The sequence below is a fragment of the Squalius cephalus genome (genome assembly GCF_949319135.1).
Source record: "Squalius cephalus genome assembly, chromosome: 19".
Classification (NCBI taxonomy): Eukaryota; Metazoa; Chordata; class Actinopteri; order Cypriniformes; family Leuciscidae; genus Squalius; species Squalius cephalus.
The window spans coordinates 11,882,240-11,906,870 of NC_137140.1; the positions used below are offsets into that span (position 1 = coordinate 11,882,240).

General features: G+C 41.8%; 1 protein-coding gene across 1 annotated transcript in view; it reads left to right on the forward strand.

Annotated features, from left to right (window-relative positions):
- Positions 1-24,631, forward strand: part of LOC307147183 (alanine aminotransferase 2-like) — a 41,927-nt gene that overhangs the window by 11,699 nt on the left and 5,597 nt on the right. Inside the window, exons 3-10 of the mRNA XM_079851719.1 lie at positions 16,094-16,183; positions 16,272-16,380; positions 18,941-19,074; positions 19,546-19,789; positions 20,408-20,487; positions 20,570-20,706; positions 21,200-21,374; positions 21,460-21,615. Of these exons, the coding sequence (XP_079707845.1) occupies positions 16,094-16,183; positions 16,272-16,380; positions 18,941-19,074; positions 19,546-19,789; positions 20,408-20,487; positions 20,570-20,706; positions 21,200-21,374; positions 21,460-21,615 (1,125 nt within the window). The remainder of the gene's footprint in view (positions 1-16,093; positions 16,184-16,271; positions 16,381-18,940; positions 19,075-19,545; positions 19,790-20,407; positions 20,488-20,569; positions 20,707-21,199; positions 21,375-21,459; positions 21,616-24,631) is intronic.

Genomic DNA, 24,631 nt, shown 5'->3' on the forward strand with positions numbered 1-24,631 from the left:
TTGGACTTCAGGGCCCTGAAGCCTCCCCCCAGCTTGTGGGTAGAACGATTTAGGGAGAAGCTCAAAAAAAGTTTTGGCTCCCGTGCTGAGTATGTGATGGCCTTCCTGTCATAATATTTTATATGCGTGGTGGGCCACCACTCATTTCTATTTTAGCCTCAGGGCTTTTAGCCACCCAGGGGTAGAGTAGTTGGTCTCTTCCTAAAAAAAAAAAAAAAAAAGAGCTTTTTTGCTTTAGGTTTAGACTGACGCTGGCGCTTCAGATAGATCTTATGTCCTACCTATCGGTTTGTGACAGTGGTATCCTGAGTACTTCGCTCCCCTGAGCTCTGTGGTTTCAGTAGGTTGAGTGTTTCACAGCCTCTCAATCTAGTAGGCTGTGGCTCCTCCGAGCCCTCAGGTAGATCTATGCTTGTAGGTCGGCCCTCACCCGGGCCGCCTCTATAGCTGGCCTAGGCTATGCTGGGGTATTGGAGGCGTTCTGCTAAGTATAGCTGCCGCACTCATACAGGTGTTAGGCTTCCTCCCCTTTATTTCAGCCTCCTCCCTTAAATGGGAGTTGTTGGCCAAGGCGCGCCCCTTTCACTGCATTCAGGGGTGATAGAGTAATGCAGGGTGGTAGTTGAGGTATGATCCTTCAGGCAGGGTTAGGCTGTCTTTCGCTCTGCGATGTGATAGTTTGCCAGACACTGCCGAACAGAGCTACTTGTGGTTAGGCCTCTAGAGCTGGCTCCACTCAGCCCGTTGAGCTGAACTGCTCGAACGAGGGGTAAAAGTTGGTTGGCTTGTAGGCAAGCCCCCGCTCCCCTAGGCTGGGCACAGGACACATCCCTGTCACCCTTTGGAGCCATTTGCAGGCCCGCTCCCTGTCTAATTTTTCAGGGGCATATGGTGTTACTCCCCCGCTAACTCAGGGTGGTTTTGAGTATTCCATTCTCAGCTCTGTATTTTCTACCTCACACCACGATGGCTCCGGTTGAGCAGGGAGTTCTAACTGCATTTCATTCTGGTCTTTTTTTAACTCCGCTCCCTTGAAGCCAGAGCATTGCCATGAGCGGACGCCCATGCATATAGTAGGTAGGCCCTTAAGGTGGGGCCTCCACTAGGCAGAGTGGCGTATGTTGTACTCCCCTGCTGTAAGGGTATTGCCTTTTGCTGAGTACACTGCCTTTGGCAATGTGATTAGGTACCAGGATGCTGTAAGCGCTGTAGTAACAGCTTTCTGCCACGAAGGCTGCATGGTTAGGTAGTAGGCCCCAGCAGGCCTCCTTGACCGGGTAGCCCCCAAAGGGCTCCTAGGCCAGCTCACCTTTGTTGGTTGGCCTTGGTAGTTCTGGCGGAAGGCTCGCTGCCGAGTAGTAGGCCTTAACAGGCCTCCTCGGAGGTGGGTCCCAACATTGTGGAACATACATTTAGGGAAAAACTTTAGATACGTTTTTTAATTTGGTATGCTTCCAGCAGTGTTCGTTAAAGTAGCAGAATAGACGCGCTATCAGCTAGTAGGCCCGACCAGGCCTCCCTGTTAGGCGAGTCCCCAGCAGTAGTCACCATGTAGCCCAGTCTGGCAGGCCTTAGCAGGCCGCCCTGGGACTGTAAGCACCCGGATTTAGGGCTCTTAGTATCCAGCTGTTAGACTGTTTTCAGGTAGTAGGCTTCTTCAGGCCTCCCTGAAGGAGGTCTCCCTGAGGGTAATTCCCACATACTGTGGTTACTAGGTGGCAGGCCCCACAGGCCTCCCTGGAATTGAATTCCCGTTTTTAAACTATGAGCTTGTAGGCCTCACCAGGCCTCCCTGAAGTTGAGCTCCCTCATGTCTTGGCTGTCAGATAGTAGAACGAGCTCCCACACACTGTAGTTTCCAGGTATGGTGTTATCTGGTTGCAGGCCTCACCAGGCCTCCCTGAAGGTGTGCTTCCACATATTGTGACTATCAGGTAGTAGGCCTACCAGGCCTCCCTGAAAGTGAGCTCCCTCATGTCATGGTTGTCAGGTAGTAGGCCTCACCAGGCCTCCCTGAAGTTGAGTTCCAACTTACTTTAAGTTTCCACTTAAGGTGGTTATCTGGTAACAGGTAGTAGGCCTCTCTAGGCCTCTCTGTAGGTGAACTCCCAGATATGTGGTTATCAGATAGTAGGCTTCACCAGGCCTCTTTGTAGGTGAGCTCCCACATACTGTGGCTGTCAGGTAGTAGGCCTCTCCAGGTCTCCCTGAGAGTAGTTTCACAGTGGTGCTGGGTTTTGTAAGCTAGTGGCCGCTTACTATCAGTTTAGCAGTCCTTATCAGACAGCTGCCGCAGGTGAGCTTGTGCCCTGGCTCGACCCAAGTTTTTTAATTCTCTGCTACGGGTTCCCTCCTGGAACCTCTTTATCCTGCTACAGCTTGGTTGCCTATCAGGTAGATTTTATGCTCCCCTCTCTGAGGGTCATTATGAGTATGTGGTCTCCTGAGTCTGGTCAGTCGGTCGTAGGCCTCTCATGAGGCCTCCCAGATAGATCAGTCCTTAGACCCTCACAGGCCTCCTCAGTGTTTTGAAACACAAACACTGGGTCGATCCAGGGATCGAGTAGAGAAACTCCCCTCGCTGGCAAGGGTTGTTAAGCACTATGCTGAGTCATACTCTCCAGGATATCCCGTCTCTGAGATCCGGGCCGAGTGGTTCACTGCCTGCTTCGCAGTTCCTCGGGTTGGATGCCTTCCTAAAGGCGAGTGTCCAGAGGCTCTGTCTTCAGACAGACAGGAAGTGGCCAGACTGTAGTGTCATATGTTGTGACACCAGGTTAGGCCTGCCTGGTGGCATTTCAGGTGGCACGTTCCCCTGAATAGTGACTGGCTGAGGTTCCCTCGGGTTCCCTAGCCACATTCCCAAGAAAGGACCCCTTCTAAGATTGAAGTTGTGGTCCTAGGCCCTGGAGCAGGCCCAGGTAGACCTTTCACTAAACTATGTTTATGGAGGTTTTCTGTGGTATCATATAGCTTGGGCTATGACCGTAGGGAGTGCTGTCACTGACAGCCCAGTGTGACCTGAGGGTGAGTGGTTCTAGCGTTTCATTTGAATTTGCTGGTTCTGACAGTTGTCACTGCCGCCTGGCAGGCACTCCCCTTAGCATGGTGGCGTTGGTATATCGTTCCCCAAAGCGTCATTCGTCGCAGTGCGAGTTCCCTTTCGAAAGGGAACGTCTCAGGTTACGACTGTAACCTATGTTCCCTGAGAACAGGGAACGAGACACTGCGTCTCCTTGCCATGCCTCGGGGCCTGCCTACCAAACAGTCCCTTCAGAAGATAAGGTGTTTGTCATGTTTGCAAGGCGCCCTTTTATATTTGCAGGTCGCACGTTAATCATTCACGTTAATGATTCACGGGCTGTCGCCGGTCAATATGATTGCCGTGATTTGATAGTGATTTCAGACACCTGTCACGCCTGAGGCGTTCCCCAAAGCGTCATTCGACGCAGTGTCTCGTTCCCTGTTCTCAGGGAACATAGGTTACAGTCGTAACCTGAGACGTTTTTTTCCCCGTTTTTTTTTTTTTTTTTTTTAACAATTAAATTTTGGGCTAAAAGTGTGTTGTAACGCAAGCGTTACTGAACATGTACCGAGTAAAATATTACTGAAAATTGATTAGTAATGCCTTACACTACTGCGTTACAGCAAAAAGTATATCTGGAACATTATTGGTTATCTTATAACCTTAGGAGGACGTACTGACGACGTTGTGGGTTGGTAATATGATGGTAATGAAATTACGAGCATGCGACGTTGTAGTTACGTTGTCAATTAGTAAAGTCATGACGTGACCAAAAAGTACGAATACATTACGTAACTATTACGTCGTGACTCGTGTGTTAGCTGGGATGTTACTGTAATGCATTACTTTTGTAACGCGTTACTCCCAACACTGGTTGTTTATTTAGATGATTTTAGAAGTTTAGGCAATTCTTCTTCTTCTATTGAATTGTTTCTCAGGGGGTCTATAGTACACTGTCTGATGCGATAGCAGATGGTTGCATAATTATCTCTCTGATAGTGTCAGTTTTGTAAGTAAAGCAATTCAACAAAGTCACTGCTGTGCTGCTGGGAAATGTCTGAAACTGTTGATTTTTTTCTTGTTAATTTAGCTACTGTGTCTAAAGTGCTAGAAAAGAGAGAGCTCTCCATAGTTTCTGTTACAACATCGAGTTCTTCTAAGTTATCTTATATGTTGAGGAGTAGAGACAATTCAGAAAGATTGTTAACAAAGCAATCTTTAGTAGTAGTAGTGATAGATCTACCATATTTGTAACAAGGAGCTGATTTTGGAGCCTTGGTTAAATTGAGTATGCTGTGATTCGCAAAGTTCGCTGCTTTAGTTGTTGTGGTGTTGATTCACATTGTTTCTAGATTATTGTGCAGACTGATCAGATGCATTTTAAATAATTGCAAAAAGCTTAATTGGCCAGAAAAAAAGAAAATGAACACACAAAAAAACTAATTTCACTATTTTTGGCTCTGGAACAAAATGCATCATTTCACTAATCATATCACCAGCACATGGATTATTGTGAACAAGTACTAGACTGGTGAAATCACTCTATTATTCTAATCAGATTAAAAGAGCATATTGATTGCTATAAAATGAGGGAAGAAGTGCTTCCAATCATTGTGTTTGTGTCAGCAATAGATGTGCGGCCATTATCGCTTCGCATCAAAATGCCCTAACATGCAAGGAAAGTGTTGTAAAGAATATTGGACCTGAAAGAACCATTTATCGGATCATCAAGAACTTAAAGGAGAGAGGGTCAACTGCAGTGAAGAGGGCTTCGGTATGACCCAGAGTGTCCAGTACAGAACTACCAGTGCAGATTTTGCTCAACATTGGTAGCATCTGCATGCATAGTGAGGCAAAGACGGCCTGGTGTCAAGAAGGGCAGCAGAGAAGTTATTGTCTCTGATGAAGTCCCCTTCCAGCTGTTTGGGAGCTCTGGTAAATTGATTGAGAAGAAAAGGTGAACGCTACCATGAGTCCTGTGTCGTGCCAACAGTGAAGCATCCTGAGACCATCCATTGTGAGGTTGCTTTTCATCCAAGGGAGTGGATGAGATATCTTTATATCTGAGATCATTATATTGACATTTTGGATCTGTGGCTCAGGCAACTCCCCAGATCTTAATCACATATAGGATCTGTGGTCAATCCTCAAAATCTGAGCACAAATAAGGAAAGAATGGATTGCCATCAGTCAGGATTTGGCCCAGAAGCTGACATCCAGCTTGCCAGACTGAATTGCAGAGGTTATGAAGAAGAAGAGTCAACACTGTAAATATAGACTCTTTGCATAAATTAATGTTTTTGCCAATAAAAGCCTTAAAAACTTATGAATCACTTGTTATTGTTTCCCAGTAGGCTATACCACAGAAACATAAATATAAAAATAATCTACAAATACTAAAGCATTAAACTTTGCGAAACACACAGTTTATGTCACTGCCAATTTTGGCCACCGCTAAGTGACTAGATAATGATCTGAGATGTCATCGCTCTGCTGCAGAATTTCAGCGTAATCAACATTTGGGGAACAGACACAATACTCATGTGTCAACATTAAATATAAAGTATGAACAATAAACAAAGTATGAACAATGAGTGGGTCCAGAGACACAAGGGGCCCTATTTTAACGATCTCAAGTATGAAACTCAACGATGAAACTCAAGTATCAAGCGCGAAACGCAACTGTGTGGGTGGGTCTTGGGCGATTTTGCTATTATACCGGCGGGATAAATGACTCTTGCGCCCGAAGCAAATCTAAAATGGGATGGTCTGAAGTAACTTCATTATTCATAGGTGTGGTTTGGGCGTAACGTGAAATAAACCAATCAGAGCGTCATCTCACATTCCCTTTAAGAGCAGGCGCGCTTGTTCTATAGCGGATTCCTATCATAACGGCGGATTTGCCAGGCGGTTCACAGCCGAGGAGACCGACGTTCTCGTCAGGACCGTAAAACACAGAGAAGTGACATTGGGGATGGAGAAACACACCCAAATTAAATTCGGTTAAACAGGCGTATGATAATTTGGGTAAATGTGTAAGCTAGATGTATGTGTTGTACCCTTAAAAAGGGAAAAAGTAACGGGAGAAGGTTTAAGAAACACACATGACGCAGCTCTCGCCTTCACTCGTCTGTATTGAATGAGCTTTTGAACAATGTATACAAGAAAACATACATTTCAACATTTGTGCACTCATCAGATTCAGGACCACAGTCACAACCTTTTTAATGCTTTCTAAATGATCTTTTTAACTAAATTAACATATGAAATGTTAATTGTTTTAAACAAAGTTATCAAAATACATTTTAATACTCCTTTTTAAATGAGTTCTCAAGTAACACTAAAATTAATTGTACTTTTAACAGTATCAGCAGTATTCAGTATCACATGAAATCACCCTTATAGTGATAAATACACAATAAACTTTACAGCAGAAATATGTGTACGTATTAGTAACTAGCTTAAACACAAATGACACAGTAAACACTCGTCTATGTCGAGACTCGGTCACGACGGAGCCACAAGGTCTCTAGCTGCTAGCATAAAGTTACACAGCTTCGCAGTTAGCACAAAACTCTTTAAACACTGCAAAAAAAGTCTATTTTACTCATATAAAACCATAATACCTTAACGAAATGTATTATAAACATGTGTTAATATCTACATTGCTTTGTGAGTGGTAACTACCTTAAAAAGGGAAAAAGTAACGGGAGAAGGTTTAAGAAACACACATGATGCAGCTCTCGCCTTCACTCGTCTGTATTGAATGAGGAAGAGAAGCGCGCGCATGCGATCCCCCTACAGAAGCCCCGAGGCATTACCAATACATCAACGAATAATCAACCCATAGAAGGATCAGCATTATCTGCATTCCACTTCTCAATATTACTCGTCTAGTTTTTAACAGTGACAACCTTAATACGGTTTTTAATATAACCATTAATATAACAGAATATAGTAAACCTATTGGAAATTAAATGAGTTAGGAACACTTGTCACATACTCCCCCTCAAAATAGATGTTGTCCCCAACATCCGAATGTAACCTTTGACCTTTAGTGCAAATAAAGGAGTTAAACCATACTCTATTAATCAACACACAATGCACGGTTATTTCAGATCAACACTTCTGCTACATCGTATCTTATATAGTGCAATATTACAGACTGGAACTCTTTTCATACATTCCTTCAAGCACAGGTAAGTACCCAATGTCCTTTAATGCCTTTGTTTTGTGTCCACTTAGACACATGACTGCCTTGTTAACAGTTCTGTTTGTGCAACATGTTCAAGTCAATTACACTCCCCTTTAACAAAGGTCCATGAGTGTGGTGTGATTCACTGCAACAGTGTCATATGAATGTGAGTGTAGAGTGTAACCACAGTCCATCTTATGTTCAACAGTCCATTTGAATGTGCATTCTGTGCTGAACAGTCCATTTTGAGTGTAATGTGTATGCATTTACTCAGTTCAGTTTCTATCTTTCATGCGCTTATTGCCGGAAGTATTGGAAGTGATGTGGCTGTGCATTGTATGTCCACAGAACCATCCAGTTTTGTTGTTGTAATGTCCTAATGTTTTGGCAAGTTGGTGATCCAAGCCTATCATATGTGAAAACCCTCGGCCTTCTGTGCTGTCGTCTGGGCCGCTGAAGCGCCTCACCACTTGAAACAAGCAAGGGGACAGCTTCCTCCAAAGACATACCCTCGACAAAACTGTCCTCTCTCTCCAGTGAGATTTCCATTTGGCTTGTCGTTCCTTGTTCTCCATCTGGCTCAGGTGGCATGTTTTCCTCAGCCTGAGTGAATTCGAGCTCCGGAGGTGTACTACACACAGGATTCATTGTCTCAGGTGAGCAAAGCTCAGATTGCTGCTGAAGTGACACTGGATAATACTCATCTCCATCGTCCTCTTCGTCCGACTGCTCTGCTTCCTCTATTTGCTCCACATTCCTTTTCCTTGCTCGTGGCTGCACTGTCGTTTCAAGTGGCAGGTGGTCACATGGGAGGAGAAGATTACGATGTAAAATCCTTGATCTCCCTTTTCCTTTCTCAGGTCTGAGTTCATAAACAGGAATATCTGGACTCACTTGGCGCACAACTGTGTGGATAGTATCCTCCCAATGGTTCCTCAGTTTTCCTGGACCCCCACGAGGTGTCATGTTCCTGATTAAAACACGATCTCCAGGCTGTAACACTGAGCTTTTAGCTTTACTGTCATAATGTCTCTTACTTCTAATCGTAGCTTTGTGAGCATTCTCTCTTGTGATCTCATAGGCTTCTTCCATGCCCTCCTTCCACTTTTCCATGTAGTGATGGTGATTACAGTTTCCTTGTTCTGAGGTCAAGTTGAATAACATGTCAACTGGCAACCGTGGGGAGCGTCCGTACAGTAAGTAGAAGGGGGAAAATCCAGTCACTTCACTGCGAGTACAATTGTATGCATAGGTCAGTTTGTTTAGTGAGTCTTTCCAGTTACTTTTTTGTCTCTCTGTGAGGGTCTTTAACATCTGAAGTAGTGTTCGGTTAAACCGCTCTACCTGTCCGTTCCCTTGGGGGTGGTAGGGAGTAGTTCTTGACCCAGCAACTCCACAGTACTTTTTCAGTTGTGTGAACAGTTGGTTTTCAAATTCACCACCTTGATCGTGGTGTATTCTTGTGGGGAAGCCAAATCTCAGTGTATAGTCATTAAATATTTTGTCTGCTGCTGTTTTTCCTGATTTTGAAGTTGTGGCGTATGCCTGGGCAAAACGTGTAAAGTGGTCAATGATTACAAGAATATATTCGTAGCCACCTTTACATTTGTCAAGATGCAAGAAATCCACTGAGACAAGTTCGAATGGTTGAGTGGTGACAATGCTCGACATTGGGGCTCTGGTCTCACGGCTTGGCTTCTTGTGTTTGAGACATGCACACTTCCTTGTGACATAGTCTTCTATCTCTCGTTGCATATAGGGCCAGTAAAACCGGTCTCGGATCAGTGACGTAGTCCTGTCTACACCTTGGTGGCCCATTTCATCGTGAAGCTCCTTTAACACAGTACTTTTATATTTTTCTGGAAGAACCAGTTGTTTTCTACTTGTCGTTTTCCTGTACGATACCCCATTTTCGTTCATGTTCAGTTTGTCCCACTCTCTAAGAAGGCTTGTGATCTGTGGGCTGAGCTGTCTTAGTTCGTGACCTGATGGTTTATCTCCTGTCAGTTTGAACTGAACCACGGGTCCCACAGTGGGGTCATTTCTCTGGTCATTTTTAACTTGTCCTGCTGTTAGTGGACTTAGTAATGTGTCCGTAGCTAGCGTTTCACATTCAGCTGAGATACCCATGGACCAAGATACGCTGGACTCATCCTGACTTTCCACGGCTTGTGTCGCTGCTCCAATCACATCATATGACATTTCCTCTGAACACTCCTTCATAAACATCTCCTCATCCAAAGGCATTCTGGACAAACTGTCTGCATCGATATTTTCTTTACCAGGGCGGTATTTTATTGTGAAATGGAAATCGGCCAGCTCTGCTACCCAGCGGCAACCTGTTGCATTCAGTCTAGCAGTGGACAGCACATAGGTGAGTGGATTATTGTCACTGTAGACGGTGAAGAATGGTGCATAGTATAAGTAGTCACGGAATTTCTCTGTGATCGACCACTTTAGGGCTAGAAACTCTAACTTGCCTGAGTGCAAATGATAATTCTTCTCTGCTGCAGTCAAAGTACGGGAGCCATAAGCAATCACACGTAGCCTTCCATTCTGTCTTTGATATAATACCGCCCCGAGCCCCTGATTGAAAGCGTCAGTATGGAGGGTGAATGGCTGGGAAAATTCTGGGAAACCTAGAACAGGAGGCTGAATAAGACAGTCTATCAACCGTTCCAATATGGTCTGATGCACATCAGCCCACTCAATTGCTGTGTTGGATGGAACTCCTCTACTGTTTCGTTTTGTTTGCCACTTTCTCTTTTTATTTTTCAGGGTCTCAGTCTCGACAGGTGCTTTGAGCAGGTCATACAAGGGGCTGGCAATACGTGAAAAATCCTTGATATACTGCCGGTAATAACTCAACAGTCCTAAAATTGCTCTCAACTCGCCAACAGTACCTGGTTGCTTATCTTTTAGGGCTCTTACCGCAGCAGTATCAGCAGGGTCCATTCTGTTTCCCTCAGCAGACACAATTCTCCCAAGATACCGCACTTCTGTCTTAAACAGGTCACATTTTCTGGGTTTCAGTTTTATCCCATGCTCCCTCAGCCGTTGCAGCACCTTTCTGACGTCACTGACATGATCCTCAAATGTTCTGCTAAACACAAGAACATCATCGAGATATGGCACACATATTTCGTCCCTTAAGCCTTCTAAGCACTGTTCCATGCAACGTTGAAATGCTGCAGGTGCATTCATGAGTCCAAACGGAATCCGAACCCACTCATATAGGCCCCATGGGGTAACAAAAGCTGTCAAATGTCTACTTCCCTTTGCCATGAATCCCTGGTGGTACGCCTTACCCTGATCCAGCAGTGAAAAGAGGGTTTTTCCTCCCAGGGTGTCCATAATGTCTTGCACTCTGGGGATGGGGTGGCGATCTGGATGGGTTTTCTTGTTGAGCTCTCTGTAGTCAATGCATAAGCGCATAGTACCGTCTTTTTTTCTGACACAAACAACTGGAGAGGAGTAGGAAGATGTCGACTTTTCAACCCACCCTTGTGCTATCAAGTCCTGTAAATAGTCTTTCATCTCTCTATATAAGGGTTTTGGAACAGAGAGGTACGTTCTTGACACTGGCTCACTGTCTTTTAGTGAAATGTCCATTTGCAGATTCTCTGCACAGCCTATGTCATTATCAGACCTGGAGAATGACTCTGACTCTTCTCTTAACATCCGACTGACTGTCTGCCTCTGGTGTTCATTAAGGTGAGTCAAATCAACAGGAGGTTCCCATTGTTCTTGGGTAGGGGTGCTTCCACTAGAATTCTGAGCCTGGACATGGTGAATGGATGCAGTTGGTAGGTTATCTGTTTTAAATAGGTTGGCAGGATACACTGACCCGGCCGACTGTACAGTTCCAATAACAGTCCTTCCTGACAGCATAATGTCATGACTTGTAGGGTTTTGCACAGTGACAATAATTTTCGGGGTCATCCCTGCCTTCACTGACACAAGAGTGTCACAAAACTCTAGTCCTTCAGGCCAACGTGGGTTATCATCAGGTTCAAAGATAAGAGTCTTATCTTCTCTGAAAAGTGGGGCCTGTACTCGACACTCGATTTGGATGGAGGTACGTTTAGGCACACTGACCCTCTCATTGGCTGTCTTCACATTATAGTCACATGTCTGTCCTACACTCACTGCATTAATAAAGGTTTTTGCTTTGTTTTTCCTGAGATGAGGAAAAGCCATTCTTACTGCCTTCACAAGGTTGTCTTTATCCAAATGCTTCGTTTGACCTCGCAGGTTATCTAGGACAAGACGCTCGATGACATTGAAGCCAATAATAGGACATTGTTGTTGTTTGCCTTTTAACACTAGCATGGGTATTATCAGCTCATCATCACCAGCAGTAAGTTTAAAGGACACTTCGAGCCATCCGACGTACGGCATTTCTGTTCCATTGGCTGCTTCGATTTGCAAAGGGTCTGATACGTCTCTGAGAGGAACATCAGGTAAATGGCTGTTTTTCCATACCTCATCTATAGCACAAACTTGTGAACCTGTATCCCAAAGTGCCTGGATTTTCTGTTTGTGCAGGAAACACCAGATGACACACTTCTTTCCCACTAACTCACTTACAGTAGATGTTTTCTCTGGAGCCCCCTTTTCCTTGCACTTGACTTTATCTTGTGACTGAGTTGCCTGCTTCTTGATACCTGAACATGCATATGGCTTACAAAGTCTTTTGTGTGTGGGCCAATGGTTTCCCTGACACTCTTTTGAGCAGTATAGAGTGATATTACAAACGGAACAACATTTTAGTTCCCCACTTCCTTTCTCTTCTTTACAGCCTGCACAAAACTGGGACTTATCGATATCACTGGTTGCTCCATGTCCCATGGGGGCAACCCCTCTTAGTTTAAAGGGATTCTCCGAGCGGGCTCTACTGGTCTCTGTGCTTTACAACCTGCTCTGAAGTGTTCACTGCTTCCACACCTAAAGCAATGCTGACAGTACTCCTCACCTGCTTGAGTACATGAGAGACACCTTGGCTGAGGGCGTCGTGCTGGGTAAAACCTCTGCGGTGCAAACCTCTGCTGGAACTGGGCCGTCTCTCTCATCCGCCCAGGGCTGAATGCTGGTCGATATTCCTGCACTGCTGTTGGTGACTGCTGGTGGTAAAATGGCATGTCATTTGAATCAGTCTTATAAGGTGAGGATTGTGAGGTTGAAAACACTGGGTAAGGGGAGGGCACAATTGCTGGTTCTCTGCTTGGTGAGAGGCACTGTGGCGGTGCAGTGGTGGGTCTTTGGATGGTTTCCCTGATTTGACAGATCTCAGCTTTCAAGTCTTTCAATAGCACCATGTCAGAGCGCATTTCTTTGATTTCAGCAAGCAGATCGGGGGGGAGTATAGCTGAACTTTGTGAGGTGGCGTTTTTCTTTTCCACCGGAACTTCGCTTGACTGGACAGTATTCACATTAGTTACACGTGATGGGGCAGCATGTTTCTTTTTGTCCTGCCTCTCTTTTTCATTGGCACATGAAATGTTCAATTTCTCCAACAGCAGCTCATCCAAGGTATCTGTCTGGAGGAGGTAGGGCTGTAGGTCACCTTTAATATTGTCACTCTGGAGGCCAGTTAGGACTGTATGCATAAACAGACTCTGGACTAGTACTGGGTCATATTTTAGACTTGAATCAGCTTCCTGAGAAGCAAACAGGATTTTTTGTCTTAGATCCATTGCCCTGAGCAGGAAGTTTTGAGGGGTCTCTTTACTGTTTTGAACCTCAGAAGTGAGTCGTTTATATAACTCTGTGGCGCCTCTCTCCTGGTAATGACACCTGAGGATCCTACGAAGGGCAGGCAGTGTTAATTTGTCTTTCCCTTCAAGGTAACTTCGTAACTGCAGACCTGGTGTGATAGCACGGATTACAGCATCAATAATCTCTGACTCTGGATAGCCTTTGCTGAGCCCACTTTCAATTTGTTTGGCCAGGCTAGAAAATGTTAGCTTATCTTTTTGCCCTGGCTCGCCTATCTGGCCAGATATCTTAAAATCTTTGCGCCACATGGAGCCATTAGGGGATGCTGGGGCCATATTCTTTTCTGGCTTGCTGGAACTGGCAGGGGGGTTCATGCTTGTTTTCATTAGGTCATACATTGCATTCTCTTTTTATTTCAACGAAAGCCTTAGCGCCTCTACCTCTTTCTGTAGATTTTCCTGTAACTCAATTTGGCTGGAGATTTCATATTCGCTTTCGTCCGTTGCCGTATAGATTTTGTCTATTATGTCGTGTACACTGAGAAGGTCTGACATACCCTCATCCTCTAGGTCGGCCAATTCTTCCCGTTCAAGATACTTTATTACATGTGAAATCACTTGACTGCGAGTTTTACCAGTTACATGTTCTTTCCCTGGTCCTGAAATCTGCAGTGTATTGCATACTTTAATCAGCTGTTCGACAGTCAGTTTGTACAACGCTCCTTTAATCTCCAGTTGCAGCTTCTCCAATTCAGACTCCATTTTATCAGAGAGGACACAGACAGTAAAATGAAGATTAATCTGACTTAATTGGCTTTTTGCTACCCCCTAGTGGTCAGTTTTGCTCACTTCAGGATACAAGGTGCCAGATTTGCCTGAAGACCACTTCCACTGCCTTGCTGAACTCCTCTCTCTGATACCTGGGTTGTTTGAAGGGATGATCGACGCAAGGACTCCACTTACAGCTCAGGGGTGATCCTCAAGCCAAACATCCCAGCGGTGCCTCCAAATGTTGTACCCTTAAAAAGGGAAAAAGTAACGGGAGAAGGTTTAAGAAACACACATGACGCAGCTCTCGCCTTCACTCGTCTGTATTGAATGAGCTTTTGAACAATGTATACAAGAAAACATACATTTCAACATTTGTGCACTCATCAGATTCAGGACCACAGTCACAACCTTTTTAATGCTTTCTAAATTATCTTTTTAACTAAATTAACATATGAAATGTTAATTGTTTTAAACAAAGTTATCAAAATACATTTTAATACTCCTTTTTAAATGAGTTCTCAAGTAACACTAAAATTAATTGTACTTTTAACAGTATCAGCAGTATTCAGTATCACATGAAATCACCCTTATAGTGATAAATACACAATAAACTTTACAGCAGAAATATGTGTACGTATTAGTAACTAGCTTAAACACAAATGACACAGTAAACACTCGTCTATGTCGAGACTCGGTCATGACGGAGCCACAAGGTCTCTAGCTGCTAGCATAAAGTTACACAGCTTCGCAGTTAGCACAAAACTCTTTAAACACTGCAAAAAAAGTCTATTTTACTCATATAAAACCATAATACCTTAACGAAATGTATTATAAACATGTGTTAATATCTACATTGCTTTGTGAGTGGTAACTACCTTAAAAAGGGAAAAAGTAACGGGAGAAGGTTTAAGAAACACACATGATGCAGCTCTCGCCTTCACTCGTCTGTATTGAATGAGGAAGAGAAGCGCGCGCATGCGATCCCCCTACAGAAGCCCCGAGGCATTACCAATACATCAACGAATAATCAACCCATAGAAGGATCAGCATTATCTGCATTCCACTTCTCAATATTACTCGTCTAGTTTTTAACAGTGACAACCTTAATACGGTTTTTAATATAACCATTAATATAACAGAATATAGTAAACCTATTGGAAATTAAATGAGTTAGGAACACTTGTCACATATGCTTTTATAATAAACTATCTATCTATCTATCTATCTATCTATCTATCTATCTATCTATCTATCTATCTATCTATCTATCGTAATAATGTATGATTTGCAAAAATGAAAACTGCTGCTTCTGTGTAGATGAGAGAATCAAAGTGTATGTGCGTTGTGCACACGCTACATTGATTATGGCCAAGCATGCACCCTTAAAATAGCATATGAAACATGCGCAACGCGCCACCGACTTTAAACTAGATTTTTTCGGTTAGTGGCAGAATTGTTTTCTAAACCTGCAAAATAGCATGAGGGAACGTTTGCGCCGGAACACGCCTCCTCCTTGCGCTGAACCGCCCCCGGGAGCACAAGTGTATTTCTTAGTTAACCGACGTGCGTCTGTGGAGGGAAAAGTCCGCTGTGCGCGGGTGCAAAATAGGAATGATACATGCGTCGGTGTACAAAGTCAATTGCGCTGGGTGCAAGATAGGGCCCATGGTCTTAGTTCAAACTAATTTAGAATGTAAATGCCAATCCCAATGCATCTTTTTTATTATCTACATGGATGTTAAAATCATCAGCAATTAAGACTTTCTGCAGCCAGTACTAACTAGAAAATTATTTTATTCTTTGATCTGAAGTCTGTGTGGTGCCCTGGTGGCCTGTATACATAAAGCATGTACAAATGTCTGAAAAATAATGATTTACACTAATGTTACATTTGCACTAATGTATCATTTACACTATAATGCTTCCTGACCTGGACCCCAGTTAGTGAAGTATTAATACCAAGACTATGTACCAGATTTCTAGAAAAAAGTGATGCATCACCCCAGGATGGAGACCTTCTATTTTTAAAGGGTCAAGTCTGCCCCAAAATCTTCTCCAATTACCTACAAAACCTATATTATTCTGCGGACATCACTTAGACATCCAGAAATTTTGTGTACGTTGTGTTTATAAGTTATTAAATTGACACTGTATCTTTACTTTTGGCATTCTGAAACAACACATTTTTTTACAACTATATATAATACAATAACATGTGCAATGTATACCACATAGCTTTGTTTTTAAGAGAACGCAAAGAATTGGATGCAAATTCTCTAATTATTTAAGAAACCCAGTTGTAAATCTTCTGTACTTTTTCCTGTCTCTCTTTCTTTCATTCTCTTTGTTTTCCTACCTTTCCCATTAACTACTCCATCAATGTAGGGTGTAAATAAGCCATTCACAGAGGTCATTAAAGCCAACATCGGTGACTGCCACGCTATGGGCCAGAAACCCATCACCTTCTTCAGACAGGTGTGTTTATGAGATATTGTGCTTGTCATGCTGTATTCTGAGCAGTAGTTTTTGTACATACTGTACGTATGCTCCATTTATTTGTCAGGTCTTGGCATTGTGCTCTTATCCAGATCTTCTTGAAGACAGCAAATTTCCAGAAGATGCCAAAAGTAGAGCACGCCGCATTCTCCAAGCTTGTGGTGGAGGAAGTCTCGGTACTGGAAAATCCTTTCAATTAGATATTACATACTTTAAATAAACATGAAACCAAATTTAACAAATTATTTACCTATTTCCAAAACATAGTATCTTGCTAAGCCTCTGATTTTCCTTTTTGACTGACATTACATGGACAGGTTATTGCCAAATGTTCTTCCTTTTATTCCTCTTCACCATAGAGCTTACACATAATGATGTTTTATAAGTTCAAGAGGAGTACGTTCAGATAATCTACCCAATCAGCACGAGAGGATGCATGTTTATAGCCAACTTATTTCTGTTCCACAACAGTTTTTCAGCATCCCTCCTCCACCCAAACTCTTAATTATTCCTATCCCAGCCAGGGATGGTGTGATGGTAGGCGGGGTACTCTGGGTTCGAGCCAAATTCCGAGCTCGGAGCCCTCCCCTCAGACAGCACTCCAAATATGCATATTCTGTATATATGATTATATGTATGTGTGAAATCGTGAAGCTCCATAGGAATCCATTGCTTATATTCAAACTGTTTCTGGTGCAGGAAATTTGTGGTGAATATTTGTGTTTGGTGTGAAGGGTCTACAGAGTACTTTAGCAATAATCAAAAAACTCAAGTTAAAAGAGGGAGAGAGATGTATGTGCATGTGTGAATTACCTGCGTCTGTGCAGTGTCTTTATAACCATGACGCTGTGATTTTAATTACTTTAAAAAAAAGCAATGTGACATGCAAGCATTTGAATGTTTACTTAAGTATATGCGCGTTGTAAATCTGTTGTTCATCATATAAAGTCATCATGTCTCGTCAGAAGGCTTTGGATTAGACCACTCTATTGATTATTTTACAACGCCTTTATGACATTTTTTGTATTTTTTAAATTTGTGAGGAATGGACTTTAAATGGAGGGACAGAAATCTCTCAGGTTTCATAAAATTTTTCTTCATTTGTGTTTGGAAGTTGAACGAAAATCTTATAGGTTTGAAACAATATGAGGGTGAGTACATGATGAAAGAATTTACATTTTTGGGTGAATTATACCTTATAAATACACAGTAAGCTGAGCTTCAGATAAAACTAAATCTATGTATCGCGAATCACATCGTTTGTGTCAACGATATATCGTCACATTTTTTTATCACAATATCTCGATATAACGATGTATCATTACACCCCTAGTAAGTGCTTTTGTTTATGGTTAGTCAAGTGCTTGAGGAAGAGGTGTGTCTTCAGCAGTGTTCATCTAAGTGTCTGAGACCATCATGACACCAGCATTGTTTACAAAGCATTTGATCAATAATGACTGGTAAGGAACAAATAAACGCCATAAATGAGAAAGAATCTTTTGGAGAAGCCAGGCTCTTATGGCTAGTGAGAACAGGATAGTAGAACAAGGACAGAAAACATGGACAGTTCACAAGGTTAGTATACAGGATATAATATATAGTATAGTATGTTGTATATTAGCTTGGTAAGATACAGTATATTTGGTAGGAATCATGTACAACAGACAGATATTAATCAAACTGATTGAATAAGTCCTTCAAAGGTCCATACTTCATTGTCTGCTAAGGTGCATGTAGATGGAAAGTAACAAGTAGTGTTGAGTGAAACTTCTGGCCTGATTCATAAAATAATATAGATTTATGTTATGTTTTCGGTTCCATTCGACCTAACTGTTTAGGTGATGAATTAGCATGCTTGGTTAAAGAGATGAATCTTCAGTCTAGACTTAAACTGGCAAAGTGTGATTCATAAACAATGCTGGTAAGTCCAACATTTTAGCCTGTTAACTTTAATATCATATTTACATGTGTGTGCATGATGACAAAATACAGATTTTGGTATAATTAAATAATCCCATCATATTCATCTTCATGTAAAAGCAGCAATATTTTAAATGTACCCACAAAAATGCAATATTTGGATTTGCTTATTTGACTCAAAAAAAAGTTTTTTTTTTTTTTTGTGTAAGTGCAAGTATCTAAGCAGTCTATCTATACTGAGGAATTTGAACATCAGTTACTGTAACTGTGTGAACTACTCCAAAGTACAGTATTGAAAAGCAGAAGAGCACCTTTCTAGAGATTAACATGCTTTAAAAAAAGATTTTGAATACAAATTGTTGCATTGCATTTGAGACTGTCACTGTTCCATGGCACAACCACAATACTTTGTTATGGTTGAAACACAGGCCATGAATACTTTAATAGAACGGTAACACTTTACAATAAGGTGGCATTTGTTAACATTACACTTGTAAACATAAACTAACAATGAAAAATACTTCTAAAGTATATATATAAATGTTAGGTCATGTTAATTTCAACATTTACTGATGCATAATTAAAATCAAAAGTTGTTAATATATTTTTAATGGACCTGAGCTAACATGAACTAACAATGATCAGATGCATTTATTTTAACTAACTTTAACAAAGATCAATAAATACTGTAACACGTTTTTTGCTAATGTTAGATAAACGCAGTAACTATTGGGTTACCAAGAGAATACTTCTAATAAACACTGTGTTTGATGCAATTGATCAAGTGTTTGTAATTTGGCTTTTTGGATCTTTCAGGGGCTTACAGTACTAGTCAGGGAATTGAAATAATTCGGCAGGACGTCGCTCGCTATATTGAACGGCGAGATGGAGGAATCCCATGTGACCCTGACAATATTTACCTCTCAATAGGAGCCAGTGATGCGATCGTGGTGAGCAGATACTACAAACAGACAACAAGAAATGTGAAGACAAAACAAAGCTAAATGTAACATTCATTTAAAAAAATAGACACAGACAACATATCTTGTTTAAATATCTGCATGGCAATATACATATGGTAGTTATATGCAAATTAGGCCATGGATTGATGGATATAAAAAAGGCATTGTCAGCTCCGTATGGCTATTTCGTAGTGTAACCAGACAGTGTGGGGCATAAGGCTAATGTAACGCATGTCCATGAACAGTGCATAAATTGCATAAATTCTGGTGTACAAATAACTTTATGAAAACATTTTTGTTTGTGCATAAGCTACCTTTAAAAAAAGTAGGCAACTTTATGCTGAAACCTATGCAAAGTTTTATTCATATTTATTCACTTTTCTTATCATTCATATTTTTGATTGTCATTGCATTAGAGAATGAATGAGAAATTTAAATGCCTGTGTTTGTCTGTGTCAGACTATGCTTAAGTTACTAGTGTCAGGGGAAGGAATGTCTCGTACGGGAGTGATGATATCAATTCCTCAGTACCCACTGTACTCCGCTGCTCTGGCTGAATTGGGTGCTGTGCAAATCAGTTACTATTTGGAAGAAGACAACTGCTGGAGTTTGGACATCAATGAGTTATGGCGCGCCCTGCAGGAAGCAAAGAAGCACTGCAGCCCTCGAGCACTGTGCATTATCAATCCTGGCAACCCCACAGGTGTGACGACAAATCTATCTGCTTTTATTGTGGTGGCCTGTTTGGGTTTGCAATATAAGTTACTTGATATATATTTTACCTCATCTTATAGGATCATTAAAACCAAATATCCCATCCGGACATCACTTTTGGCCACAAATGTATATTCCTTTATTACTGTGGGTGCTTCTCATTCCCTTCAAATTGTCCATCCTCTTTCCTCACTCCTTCATCTTCGAGTCGACGACCCGGAAACAGATCACCACGATGAAGGATGTATCAGTTGTCTAAATGCACCAAGCAGAGATGAGAAGTGAGGAAATAGTCTCTTTTTGTCGAAACACAAATGCCTGAAATCGGAGGCAAATTCAGAAAAAGTTTAAATAACAAATACACCGTTGATTCCTTGTTTCTTTTCCTTGCATCCCTCCCTCGCATTTTTTGGAGCAAGGAAAGGAAATGATGCACGATTTAAGAAATGAGAAGGACCCTGGCTGAGTATGTAAATAAGAAGAGTAAATAAAAGTGTGTGTGCTTATTTGCTTAAAAATTGTTGTTGCAGTGGTGATGGCTATGAACAATCATTGGGCTGGAAAACATAAAAATAATCTGGCAACGCTGCCCACCTTTACTCGACAGGTCAAGTGCAAAGTCGGCAGTGCATTGAAGATGTGATCCGATTTGCTGCGACAGAAAAACTTTTCCTCATGTCTGACGAGGTGATTTGTATGATAGGCCTATATGGTTTTTAAATATATAAAACACAATGATAATGTTTTCAATATGCCCTGCTTTATCCAGGTCTATCAGGACAATGTTTATGCAGACGGGTGTAAGTTTCACTCCTTTAAGAAGGTGCTGTTTGAAATGGGTCCAGAATACTCTGAGAAAGTGGAACTAGCTTCATTTCACTCAACGTCAAAGTGCTACATGGGAGAGTGAGTGTTCAAAACAAGAGAAGTGCAAATTATCTGCAGGTTTTTGGAAGAAGTATTCTGTTGATAATATTATAGAATTTAATGAATCTGACTCCTCCTAATAACTATTTGTTCTTAAAGGTTTAGCTCACCTAAAAATAAAAATTCTGTCATTATTTACTCACCCTCATGTCATTCCAAATCTATTAGACATTCGTTTATCTTTGATACACAAATTAAGATATTTTGAAACCTGAGATTTCTGTCTTTCCATTGAAAGTTAAAGCCATAACATCAAAATCAAAAGGTTCAAGATGTTTAAAGAGACTTGATCGCTTAATATGTTAAATACAGAATTTAGACTTTTAATTACATTTAACGAATTTTTATGAATTTTTTTTAAAGTATATTGTGTATGTTGTGTATTGTCTATTTGGTTTGACCAAATAGTAGTGCCCTAAAATAGGTCAAGTAAATAGCTAAGCTCTAAACCTGTCTGTCTTGCTTCTTGAAGGTGTGGTTTTCGTGGTGGTTATATGGAGGTGGTAAATCTAGACCCGGGGGTGAAAGTTCAGCTCACTAAGCTGGTGTCTGTGCGGCTGTGTCCTCCGGTGCCTGGTCAGGCTCTTCTAGATGTGGTTGTCAATCCACCTCAACCAGATGAACCCTCATATGACACATTCATCAAGGTATATAATGTCCCATTGATTGTTTCCTTGTTGATCTGTACCAGTTAAGAAGAAAGTAATCAAACCTTTTCTCCATTGTCTTCAGGAACGCACAGAAACGTTGGCCACACTGGCAGAGAAAGCCAACATGACGCAAGAGATCTTGAATCAAGTCCCAGGAATAAAATGTAACCCAGTGCAGGGTGCAATGTACACTTTCCCACGTATCCACCTCCCACCAAAAGCTATCCTGGAGGCCAAGGTAGAATCGGCCTGTACTCAGTTAAATCTAATATCTGTTCTTTTTATGGACATCTCTAAAGGTGTGGTTACATTTACTGCTGTTCTGCAAATTTTCATGGGAAAAATCCAATCATTTCAAAAGATTTCCCTATGCAGATTTTGCATTGAGTCTGTTGGCAATTTTGCCATGTTGACTAACAAACAGCTGCCTGGTTTTAAAGTGATTGTGTGTGAGCTGTGCTTCATACATCTCTACACCATTGACAATGGACCTTTTTTGCTAAAGTGCTAATGTGACTGCACCGTAACTAACCTTTGTAGTGACTTGTTTGGGATTCATGGGGCATATTCCAATTTTAAGTTACCATGACTCATTAACCCACCACTATCCCTAAAGGCCAATTCACATCGCACCGTCAGATGGCTAAGAAACTTCGTCGGGTATTGACTCCAAGCACAACTATGCAATATGCTTACTAAATCTTTAACACCTTTTTAATCATATTTGAATAATTTCCTAGGCCGGACATGACTTTTGGCCACTAATGTACATAGTTAGGATTGTGTGGATGTTTATTATTTATAAATACCAATGTGTGTGTGAGAGAAATGGCCTACGCACTTTTTGCTGCCTGTAACACTGCACAAATCCATGTTTTAGGCTTTATCAGTATGATACATGCCAAGGATTCTACTCAAATAGAACAATATTCTCATGTCAGTATAATGTTAGAATCAGGTTCTGAAAGTGAGAAATATTGATATATATTGAGAATTTGAGATGTTTGCATTAAAGGGTTAGTTCACCCAAAAATGAAAATTCTGTCAGTAATTACTCACCCTCACGTTGTTCCAACCATGTAAGTCTTTCGTTCATCTTCGGAACACAAATTAAGATATTTTTGATGAAATCTGACGGCTGCATCACTCCTCCATAGGCTTTCAGAGGGACCGAAACTCGTCGGCCCAAAAAAGTAATTAAAAACATCGTTAAAATAGTCCAAGTGACTACAGTGGCTCTACATTACGTTTATCATGCGACGACAATACTTTTTGTGCGGAAAAACAACAAAAATAAAGACTTTATCCAACTATTAGTGTACTTCAATGTGGGCCTCTGACGAGAGTTCACGGGAGCGCCACGACGCATGCGCGAGAACTGAGATTACGGCGTTCTTCTTCTTCTTCTTCTTCTTCGTTCTACAGCGTGCGTCTTCCTCTGCTTATTCACCTTATTTTCGAACGCGGAAGTAAACATGGGTCCAATATCCGTTTCCTCGCTTCCCTGGGCTAAATAACGATATCGATCGCGAAGGATTATGCAGAGTTGACAGAAAAATGTTACACATGCCGTAGCAGATGAATACTACAAGGAACTAAAGCCCCGCCTCACTCAAGTTAGGGTACCGACCTGGTTGAAAACACTCATGCATCTAGCTGGCAGAGTGCCAAAACTTCGCCGGCGCCTTCAGCACCGCCCTAAACACAATCGAGCCAACGCTGGACTAGTATATGGAGGTATTTTGTCATGTCAAATGTATTAATAATGCCATCAGAGTGCAACCAAAGCATAGGATAGCAATAAGTAGATAGCTATAAATAATTGTAAATCATACAAAATAAATGCCATGATCATGCCATTATGCCATGATCACTAGATTTTATACAGGGGTTACTATAATGATTTTGTTTCTCCTTGGAGTTTTTATCATGGTTTTTATTGAGACTTCATAGCCCAGCCACTTTTCTGGTATCGGGTGGTCTTCTGTAGGCTAGGTGTTCACGAAATGTAAAGAACAAACATACGGTCGTTTCGATGGTTTCTTCAAATGTAAAGCTTTTAACCACAGGCGAAGGGATTCCTCAGGCCGGCGACACACTGGCTGCGTGGCGTATCCGTTTTTATTTCGGCTCCCATGTTAACAGGTTAGAACGTGCACACTGCCTGCGTGACACGCGCGTCTCACAGGCGCGGAAAACGCGTGCATGCTATAAATTGAATCGACGCCTATTTTTCACGCGACACGCAAGCGTTTTGGAAGCGTTTCCAGGCAAAATAGAATAGGAAAAGATGTTTGTATTTCATTTTGACATGAATACATATTAATAAATGACATTTTGATGTTTGAAAGTTTAGGTTTTGACAAATGCAGATATAAATGCAATGAAAAAAAAAATCGATTTTCTAATATTGCACCTGTCAATACAGAACGAAATATTCTGTAGCCTAATTTGCCGTCAATACTGCCGACGTTGTCTTTGCTGATATATATTTATGTTTATAGGCCTTCCCAACTCTCTCCCCATTATGTTGAATATAATCACCAATGAATGAGGCTTATCATGTCACCTAGCAGTGCCGCGTCAGACACGTTTCTGGTGTGCAAAGACATGTAAAACGCCACGCAACAGAAACGCCACGCAGCCAGTGTGTCTCTGGTCGTAGGGCGCCTGATAATTAACATGTCAATGATTTCGATGATTAAAACACTCCTGCTCCAAGTAAACCTTTCTTTTGTACCAGTTATTATGACAACCTCTAACTGCACAAACAATCCCGGTCTTCCCCGAAGCCATAACGATGAGTTAGTTGTTACAAACACTTGTTTAATTAACCGCTATGGTGAAAAGTGAGTTAGCGCGCCAGTGACCGGAAGTGCCTGACCGGAAGTCTCGCACAAAATACCGTCAACTGGCTGCGTCCGTATTTCCGTTACAAATAAGGTGAATAAACAGACCGTTTTGCGCTTCCGGCAATGTCGGGACGTCATCTTGTACATAGATATCATATTATTATATGATATCTATGATCTTGTACAGTAAATGGCGGTAAAACTCCTAAGGACTGAGCAGCCAGTAACAATAGAAGAAGAACGCCGTACTCTCAGTTCTCGCGCATGCGTCCTGGCGCTCCCGTGAACTCTCGTCAGAGGCCCACATTGAAGAACACTAATAGTTGGATAAAGTCGTTATTTTTGTTGTTTTTCCGCACAAAAAGTATTGTCGTCGCATGATAAACGTAATGTAGAGCCACT